Below are 10327 nucleotides of genomic sequence, written 5' to 3'. Positions count from 1 at the left end.
AAAAATATATCTGTTACATTAAAGGATGGACATTATTTAACACTTTATTTTTTACTTTTTCTTCTACAAGAGTAATTAAAGCGTACCTTTTATTAATATCTAATAAGCTTTCTATGAATATGAATTCCCTTTGATGCATTTCACTTGACAACAAAATATTTGTTGTTTTAGACTTAGAATAAGAACAGTGGGCACCACAGTGGTGCAATTGGTAGCACAATCGCCTCACAGCAAGAAGGTCGCTGGTTCAAGGCTCGGCTCGGCTAGGTCAGTTGGCATTTTTATGTGGAGTTTGCATGTTCTCCCCGTGTTGGCGTGGATTTCCTCCGGGTGCTCCGGTTTCCCAAAAACATGTGGTACAGGTGAATTGGGTAAGCTAAAATTGTCCGTAGTGTGTGTGTATAGAGTTTCCCAGTGATCGATAAAACATGGATAACACAGTAAAGCATTCCGCTGAGGCGACCCCAGATAAATAAAGGGACCAAGCCGAAAAGAAAATGAATGAATGAATGAAAACAGTGACCTCTATTGTTCAGAAAACGTTACTGCAAATCTCACAATTCATTGCAAATACAGGAAATAACCCAAATGATAATAAAGTATTACTATTGTAATTATTATTATTTATAATTATATAATTATATATTATTAAATATTATTAATAAATATTAGCATTATTTATAATTATTATTATTTAGTAATTAATTTTAAAACACATTAGATCAGTTCACAAAGACACAGTTTTCCCTTTATGAACCAGCAGACCCAAAATGTAACTAAAAACTAGATTCATTTTATTGCAGCTATTTTATTTATTCATAGCAGCACATTTACAGGAAAAAAAGATAGCAGCAGGAGTAAAAAAACGCCCCTACAAATACCAAATACTTATATTTCCGTTTTTCTTTCATGAATATCTGAGAAATAGCTAATACATTTTACTGTCACATCTGACAGAGAGTACTAAAGCAGAACATTTTTCATCTTCAGTAGAGAATATGCATATTTATGGAACAGATTTTAAAGGAAAGTCGTTTCATTATCTGCTTTTAAATGTATTTCTATTAAACTAGAAGCCTCAACTAGTAATTACTGTATTATTTTCTCTTGCAACCAATTAATTGAATTGATTTGAGCAATTTTAGACTATTTTGGGCTAAATTTAGTGACTCGGGTGCCTATGAATTCTGTGTTTTATTATATAAAGAATTAAGAAATAGTTTGATATGCAAAGCCATATGCAATAACGTGGCTACTAAAACAGCCCTTCCACTTACACATTTTGTTAATTCAGTTTTAAAGGGAAAACATTACAAATAAAATAACTATTTTAAACTAAATCATAATCGGTCCTGATGATTTAAAATAAAATGTTTGTTTGTTTATGGCTTTTCCCAGAAGACGGATGAAACGATCACAGTTCTGACCAGATTATTCTGAAATACATCTCTTAATAATACAGCTTTAAGTTGTGCATCCTCCTTTTGAATTAGTGGAAATACCACAGGAATGCTAGTGTATTCTGATAATAACTTATTCATTCATTCATTATAGTGCCTTTATTTATCAGGGATCGCCACATCGGATTGAACCACCAACTTATCCAGCATATGTTTTACACAGCGGATGCCATTCCAGCTGCAACCCAGTACTGGGAAACACCCATACACTCTCATTCACACACTTCAGCCAATGTAGTTTGTTCAATTCACCTGTACTGCATGCCTTTGGACTGTGGGGAAAAGCGGAGCACCCGGAGGAAACCCACGCGAACACGAGGAGAACATGCAAGCTCCACACAGAAATGCCAACTGACCCAGCTGGGACTCGAACCAGCGACCTTTTTGCTGTGAGGCGTGTCGCCTTGATGATAACTCTCCACACATTAAAAGATATGACATAAAAGAAACAAAACTATATAGGTTAGAATTATGCGTTTTAATCCAAATCTATCATAGGCATCGATTCTAGAATGTGAAAATATCTCGAGACACAAAAATAAATATCTTCTAAAAAGATGTATAGTGTAAAAGTAAATATTCACATAAATATTGAGTATTATAAGAGAAAAAATACAATTAGTATCTTACAGAGATGAAGACGAGTCACAAAAAAGTCAGTTTCCAGTTCCTATTCACAGTTCTTCCCCATGCAGAGATACACAAGAGCACCCTTCAAACAAAATGTCTCCAACAACAATAGAGCATAGCCTCTACTAAAAAGTAGGCATTAAAAATCACCCAAGATTCTGAGCAAAGAAAACTTTGAACACCAAACATAGCAGGCTCAATCGAGTCATTTCTGTGACATTACAGAGAACAGCTCCCTCATAATGTATAGATTCATCCACATGCTAACAGTCTGCCAGCTAACTTCACATTAGCATATTAGCTATAGTTTGGCAGCTGTACATCATGTCTGTCACTAAAACACAAACATTGCCTCACATAATGTTTCTCTACATTCAAAACTCACTTCATAAACAAAATTTACAGACATTGAACCGACTGAGCCACGAAACTGCCCATTTTATTTTAAAGGTAGATCAAAGGTTTGACATTGCATTAAGCTGATGATGGCTATTTATTGGCTTATAGTTTTACATCCTAACAATCATAAGTACAGCTGTGGTGAAAAATCATCAATCGATTCAGCAGCGACTCTGAAATTTTCAAAATTCTTAGTTATTAGCAACAGATGGCGCTCTAGGCTAGTTTTTAAGAGAAGATGGCGCTCTAGGGTAGTTATTAACAGCAGATGGCGCTCTAGGCTAGTTTTTGAACAGCAGATGGTGCTCTAGGCTAGTTTTTTTAACAGAAGATTGCACTCTAGGCTAGTTTTTTGACAGAAGATGGCGCTATGGGCTACTGTTTACAAGAAGATGGTGCTCTAGGCTAGTTTTTAAACAGCAGATGGTGCTCTAGGCTAGTTTTTTTAACAGAAGATTGCACTCTAGGCTAGTTTTTAAGAGAAGATGGCGCTCTAGGGTAGTTATTAAGAGCAGACGGCGCTCTAGGCTAGTTTTTGAATAGCAGATGGTGCTCTAGGCTAGTTTTTTTAACAGAAGATTGCACTCTAGGCTTGTTTTTAAAAGAAGATGGCGCTCTAGGGTAGTTATTAAGAGCAGACGGCGCTCTAGGCTAGTTTTTTAACAGAAGATTGCACTCTAGGCTAGTTTTAAAGAGAAGATGGCGCTATAGGGTAGTTATTTAGAACAGACGGCGCTCTAGGCTAGTTATTGAACAGCAGATGGTGCTCTAGGCTAGTTTTTTAACAGAAGATTGCACTCTAGGCTTGTTTTTAAAAGAAGATGGCGCTCGGGTAGTTATTAACAGCAGACGGCGCTCTAGGCTAGTTATTGAACAGCAGATGGTGCTCTAGGCTAGTTTTTTTTAACTGAAGATTGCACTCTAGGCTAGTTTTTAAGAGAAGATGGCACTCTAGAGTAGTTATTAAGAGCAGTAGGCGCTTTAGGCTAGTTTTTGAACAGCAGATGGTGCTCTAGGCTAGTTTTTTAACAGAAGATTGCACTCTAGGCTAGTTTTTAAGAGAAGATGGCGCTCTAGGGTAGTTATTAACAGCAGATGGCGCTCTAGGCTAGTTTTTGAACAGCAGATGGTGCTCTAGGCTAGTTTTTTTAACAGAAGATTGCACTCTAGGCTAGTTTTTTGACAGAAGATGGCGCTATGGGCTACTGTTTACAAGAAGATGGTGCTCTAGGCTAGTTTTTAAACAGCAGATGGTGCTCTAGGCTAGTTTTTTTAACAGAAGATTGCACTCTAGGCTAGTTTTTAAGAGAAGATGGCGCTCTAGGGTAGTTATTAAGAGCAGACGGCGCTCTAGGCTAGTTTTTGAATAGCAGATGGTGCTCTAGGCTAGTTTTTTTAACAGAAGATTGGACTCTAGGCTTGTTTTTAAAAGAAGATGGCGCTCTAGGGTAGTTATTAAGAGCAGACGGCGCTCTAGGCTAGTTTTTGAATAGCGGATGGTGCTCTAGGCTAGTTTTTTAACAGAAGATTGCACTCTAGGCTAGTTTTAAAGAGAAGATGGCGCTATAGGGTAGTTATTTAGAACAGACGGCGCTCTAGGCTAGTTATTGAACAGCAGATGGTGCTCTAGGCTAGTTTTTTAACAGAAGATTGCACTCTAGGCTTGTTTTTAAAAGAAGATGGCGCTCGGGTAGTTATTAACAGCAGACGGCGCTCTAGGCTAGTTATTGAACAGCAGATGGTGCTCTAGGCTAGTTTTTTTTAACTGAAGATTGCACTCTAGGCTAGTTTTTAAGAGAAGATGGCACTCTAGAGTAGTTATTAAGAGCAGTAGGCGCTTTAGGCTAGTTTTTGAACAGCAGATGGTGCTCTAGGCTAGTTTTTTAACAGAAGATTACACTCTAGGCTTGTTTTTAAAAGAAAATGTCGCTCTAGGGTAGTTATTAACAGCAGACGGCGCTTTAGGCTAGTTTTTGAAAGATGGCGCTCTAGGCTAGTTTTTACTAGAAGACGGCGCTCTAGACTAGTTTTTAAACAGAAGATTGCACTTTAGGCTAGTTTTTAAACAGAAGATGGCGCTCTAGGGTAGTTATTAACAGCAGATGACGCTCTAGGCTAGTTTTTAAATTTACACTCAAATGCTCACAAGGAAGTTTTTGTGTGTTGAGCTTAGTCATGCAAGTTGGTGTTTATGCAAGGAGATGTATGTAAACAGCTAATTAACTTTAACTTGTAACATTAAGGAATTTGACACAAGCCGAGTACAGCTGTTTTTACAGTGCTATCTGCTGTTAAATGGTCAGGTTCTCTTTCAGTTCAAGTTCAGTTCAGTTCATTTAAAAAATAATAAAAAAAAGCAACTAAAATACTAAAAGACTAAAAATTTGAGATAAAGTATAAGGAAATGCAACATTTTTTTATTTATTTAAAGAGCGATTTTTATCAAATTTAGACACATGCCTACTTTGAAGGTATTTTTCAAATTTCAATACAGACTTGTGGAAGCTGATACTTTTAACAACACTACCAGCACCACGACCCATCATGAACGCCTGTCTTAACTGATGTTCAACACTATAAATCTGTTAAAATCTAAGAAGATTTGATCACAGGTTGTATGACCCGTTAAATACTAAGCTCAGAATTCATTCAAGAGAGTAGGAATTCACTTTGCAAATCTCAAAATCAATGCAGAATTGAATCCTCAAGCGATTTTTCGCCACAGCTCAACAAGTGATAAAAGCTACAAAAGATAAAAGGCTGCTTCCCCAGCATATACAGCATTAGGGTGTACTGCGAGTCAGAATATTCACACAACCTGTCAATAATACTGGTTGGACACTCCCTTCTGATTTGCCAATAAAAGCAATCTGCCCTGTTCCAGCGTGCCAGACACCGGGAAATATAATAACATAAAATAACCCCACTACAATGATTCTGAGCATCAATTATTAATATTTTAGAATCAGTATTAGAATGACGCACGTCTAGAGGTATTATTATGATGAGATAATGTCATACACACATATATAGGACACTCATACATGCAAAACAGACACCAAGCTAAATGAGATGGCAAGAACTGACATATGTAAACCAAAAATCAAAAATAAATACATGAAGCTATTTCTTTTTCAAATTGTTGATGCTTATCTGATGTTTTACCAGGAATGTGCATTTCTAATCTGTAATCTTATACAAATTAGTCTAAAATACACTGAGAATCTAAAGAGATGAAAGAGAAAATAATTTAAACAGTAAATATTGAGATAAGCTTGATGAAATCAATGAGACAGAAGCAACTAACCACACTGAAAATACACATATATAAAGTGCTAGGAGGAAAATGCAAAACACATTTTGATTTTCTCTTTCCCCTTTTAACTAAAAACAAGTTTTTTAATAGCTTATAGATGCCCAAGTGTACTGAGACAAACAGGTTTCAATAGAAAATGTGTTAAAAATACAATTCTCACTCTTCAGACTACTTCTATCAGGCATTCTTGATTATATGTTGCTAAAGATAGACCTCACAAAGTTACCCAAGGCTCGGTGAGAAAGTGTGGTGTCTGCAGATCATGTTGAGGCACAACTGCGGTCATCCCATGTGTCCTGATCTCCTCAGAATGCTCTCTTTGTCACTTTAGATATACTCAAGGCAACATTTTAGTTCCTCTGACTGCATGCCTCAGACTTCCAGGTGCTTTAAAGGAATTGAAGGTACTTCAATATATTAAGTGCCTGCTTTATTCAGATGGGGGTGCAGAACCACTTCTTGAGGTTTTCCTTTGGGTTCTGCAATCGTGCCAACAAACAGCGACTCGACATTTGTATTAAATGGATTTAGTTGTGATTCTTCAAGAGATTTTGCCAAATTTGTCAACAGGCAAATATGCGATCTCTTTGTAAATGTGACAGCTCAGTATTGCTCCATAAGCTAAATGTCTCCTATATCCAAAATATCAAAAATAGAGCATACCCAAATATCTAATATGTCTGAGAGAAATATTTATAATCAAGGGATTTCTAAAGTACCAACTTCAGTACAAGTTCATACTGAAATCTAAATAAAATAATTTTCCGCTACCATTTCAGCACTGTTAAAGGCAGCTGATTGGTCATTGTGTTCACAGATATGACTGTGATAGGCTACAATCATCATCGCTTGATGGTTTTCCCTGAGTGCTTACAGAGAAACACAGACACTTCAGCGTTTGAAAGCCATGTAAAGCCGGGTTCACACATTTAGGCAATTTAAGTTGCCAATCAATGTTCCTCAAGGCTCATTCACACTACGAGCATCTCACAGCGACAAGTGACCATTCATTTTAACTGAGAGCGACCTCGTCCTTCAATGTCCGGCGACCTCCTTCTATGCGAGCGACAATGACTGTTGACGACCAGGTGGGCATGTCAAGCAATGCGACAATGTTGAGAATCCTTCCTCTGGCGACTCTCTTGAGTGACAGCCAAAAATAGTACCATTAGATCCTCACGTTATCCTCTCTCAGCTTGCTCAGAAGCCAGTTGTATTCATGCTGTAGATACCTAAACAGACCTGCGTTTGCAGCAAGTCCCCACCCAGAGCGATAGGCAGCTACAAAGTCGCTGCTAGTGTGAATGAGGCAGTTGCTTATTCTGGGCAATCTTGACTGATTTTGAGTCGATTCCTCCTCTTCACAGTCCTTGGAATATCCCAACTAACTCGTTAGTTCTAAAGACACCTGTGATGCGAGGTGTGTTAAGAGTGACTTAATCTGCTGGGAAGAACATCAGAGAACAGTAATGGCACAGCTCAAAGTGAGATTCATTTGGACACATGAGATGGAGGATCAGCTTGTAATGTCTCGAAAGAGGTTAGAAGATTTCCTGTGCTCAACTCTGGTTGAAGATCTGTTGGTGTGTGTTGTGTTTATTTGCATTAACTTGAAGTATTCTCAACTTTGCTGTGTTGCTGGACACACCCACATCTGGTTACCAATGGTTGCTGACACTTATACAGCCTAAGATTGGTGGAAATCGCTAGCTCTTAATTTAAATAAATGAGATCATGTCGCTGGAAGAGTGAACATGGCTTAAACGCATGGTGAAGAGCATCAAGCGATGATCATTGTAGTCAATCAAATCTCTCGAGTGCATAAACATTAAACAATCACTGGTGTTCATGGATCCACTTAGCAGCACTCAAAATGCAAAGGGAAGTACTTTGATATCACCACATATTTTAAATTTCAGTACAGATTGGTATCAAAGTCGGTACTTCTGACATCCCTGCTATAGTCAATTATGAAATAGAAATATCAGGCAGCTACTCCTTGAAGGCCCTAGTAGGAATGGGAGATGTTATTGCCTTGCTCCTGAAGGCTCACCAGAAGGTCATCAATTTTCTCCATGTTCTGAGAGGTTGTCAAGGTACTCTGCACAGCTCCAGGGTCTGGCATAGCCTGCCCAAGTAAAGACTGGATTTGCCCATCACTCTCTTGCTGACTCTGTCCAGGCTGATTGATGGTAATTATTTGATTAGACAGTGTAGATCCTTGGCTGTTCATGAGTTGACGGCACTCTGCAAAAAATAAAATCATTAGAATGAGTTTTAAAATATAAGACTTGTAAACAGGCAAGCATGTTCAAGAATATTGCCTAACCATTCTGGATCTCGAAGAGGAATAGGTCTGTCTGCTGATCCTGGTTGGGCTGGTTGAGACTCCCACTCATTGTGGTCTGAAAGAGTTGACCAGGCTGTTGCACTGGAGAGGAAGTGCTTGTCTGAATGCCACCTACATCTCCTTGTGGTGCAAAAAGAGCTTCTTGTGTAGTCATCCCCCCTTGCATGTTGGACTGTGCCATGAAAAGATTTACAGACTGTGAAGAGCCTGGATTAGAACTTGGTGCCAACTGCATTGGCTGCTGGTCTTGGAAGATGGGCTTATTTGATGACAGGTTGACCACCATTGCTGTCTGATCCTGAAATGTCATTGGTTCAGATGCCTCCTGCTGCCTCACGGTGACCAGACCAGCCTGAGCGAAGGGAAGGGGAGTGTTCTGTTGCTCTGACGAAGCTAGGCTGCTATTGTTCATTGATCCTATCTGTACTTGGCCACCGAATAACAGATTGGAGGATTGCTCTTGTGTGATTGGAGAGTTTAAGGATCCGAGGAGTAGACCAGCCTGCTGCTGTTGACCAGGGGTGAGTTTGCTTGGTGATTGGGAGATGCTCTGGAACATGGAACCCGGTTGGGCATGCTGTGGGGACTGCTGCTGATCCATCGGAGTGCCTTGCTGAATGGGGGACAGTTGGGTTGGAGTCTGAAATACAGATGGCGCCTCAAGAGATGTCTGCATGGAAGTGAGGAACGCCAGTTGCTGTGGCTGGTTGGCGTTAACGGAAAGTTGAGCTGGTACTGTGTTCTGGGGAAGAAACATACTAGCTGCAGAGGGCTGAGCTTCTGAAGACATGTTGGACCCACTGAGAACCGAAAGATTGCTTTGGAAAATGGAAGCTTGGACCTGATCCTGGTTGGGAGAGGTCTTTTGTGTGTGGAAAAGAGACTCCTGAGGGCTTTGAGCTTCGGTCATTGCTGTAGTGTTGTGGAACATGGAAGGAGAGGAATGACTGGGTTGCTGCTGAAGAAAGCCAGCTCCTTGTTGGAACAAAGTTGCTTGCTGCTGCTGTTGTTGTTGGGATGGGGTGGACTGGAAAAGGGAACTTCCATTCTGCACCATACCCTGGGAAGAGCTCTGCTGCTCTGAACTACAGTGAATTTGAACCTGGGGCTGAAAAAGCTGATGTTGAAGGTTCTCCAGAGCTTGCTGCTGGTGGTGGTGCTGCTGCTGCAGCTGGATTTGCTGCTCTTGATGCTGGATGTGCTGCTGCTGTTGCTGAATTTGCTGCTGTTGTTGGTGGATTTGATGCTGCTGTTGTTGGATTTGCTGTTGCTGCTGTTGAAGCTGATGTTGTCTTTGCTTTGACAGTGAATTCTCACTCTGGAGTTGTATGCCGCAGTATCCTTTCGCTTGCAGCTGCCGCACGGCCTGCTCCAGTTGGGCCACCTCATCTGGAGGTAGAAGAGAGAGCTGTTGCTGCGGATTGTCATCTAATTGGGAAAGAGCCACTACTGAACTGCCACTGCTGCCTGGCATCTCCTGTCCAAGACGGTCTCTGTGTTCCAGGAGGAATGGCTGAACTCCTTGCTGGAGAAGAGATTTATTAGGCACATGGAAAGAGCCACTGGATGCAAGATTCTGTTCCTGGATGGTGTTGAAAGGTTCTTTGTTGGAAAAGACTGAATTCTGAGATTGATCTGGCTCTCTTGTTGGGTGTGCCAACGGACTGGAAAATTTGCAGTTGTTGGTGGAAATCTCAGTACTCATGTCTAAAGCTTGCTGGGCTGAATTGATGACTTCAGAGGTCTGCTGAGTTGCAAATGACAAATACAGAGCTTTATCGAATTGTACCAAAATGCTTGATGCTGATTTATTTGAATGGTTTCTGTCTTGTGATTTGTACAAACCTTGAAGTCCGAAGGGTTACCGGAGACCTCCATCGGAGTGGCCTCTTCACGTTTCACAAGAGGTAAGCCTGGTGTCATCACGGCAGTATCAATTACTTTATGAAACAACAGATATAAAGCTAGTTATGATTACAGGTAACTCGCTAGTAAACATCATGCTATGCTATTATTCACACAGATGATTGCTTACCTTTAATTTGTTCAAAACAACAAGGTGTCACTGGAGGCAAGTCCTCCTTTTTTACAGAAGAATCAACCACTGAAAAGAATTGAGATTGATCATTATCTTATTAGTACTGACTCCAAGACCTAATATGGTTGGGTAAG

The 10327-nt window shown here is 39.9% G+C and overlaps 2 protein-coding genes across 16 annotated transcripts in view; one reads left to right on the top strand and one right to left on the bottom strand.

The window, feature by feature from the left end:
* The window catches only part of znf143a (zinc finger protein 143a), a 705859-nt gene that overhangs the window by 497074 nt on the left and 198458 nt on the right, over positions 1 to 10327 (top strand). The gene's annotated exons all lie outside the window — the stretch shown is intronic.
* The window catches only part of nfat5b (nuclear factor of activated T cells 5b), a 102315-nt gene continuing 92776 nt past the window's right edge, over positions 789 to 10327 (bottom strand). For 3 of the 15 annotated variants that reach the window (XM_087262155.1, XM_087262151.1, XM_087262153.1), the window contains 4 exons: positions 10191 to 10259; positions 10001 to 10095; positions 8135 to 9902; positions 1920 to 8052 (listed from right to left, as the gene is read on the bottom strand). In XM_087262155.1, the coding sequence (XP_087118281.1) occupies positions 7814 to 8052; positions 8135 to 9902; positions 10001 to 10095; positions 10191 to 10259 (2171 nt within the window). In that variant the 3' untranslated portion in view covers positions 1920 to 7813. Of the gene's footprint in view, positions 1877 to 1919; positions 8053 to 8134; positions 9903 to 10000; positions 10096 to 10190; positions 10260 to 10327 lie in introns of those variants that run through there. The other 12 variants (XR_015496453.1, XR_015496458.1, XR_015496452.1 and 9 more) reach the window with 8 other exon arrangements.

Source organism: Danio rerio, chromosome 7, assembly GCF_052040795.2.
Source record: "Danio rerio strain M-AB ecotype USA chromosome 7, GRCz13ab, whole genome shotgun sequence".
In the NCBI taxonomy this organism is placed as follows: Eukaryota; Metazoa; Chordata; class Actinopteri; order Cypriniformes; family Danionidae; genus Danio; species Danio rerio.
This window is presented reverse-complemented; position numbering and strand designations above follow the sequence as displayed.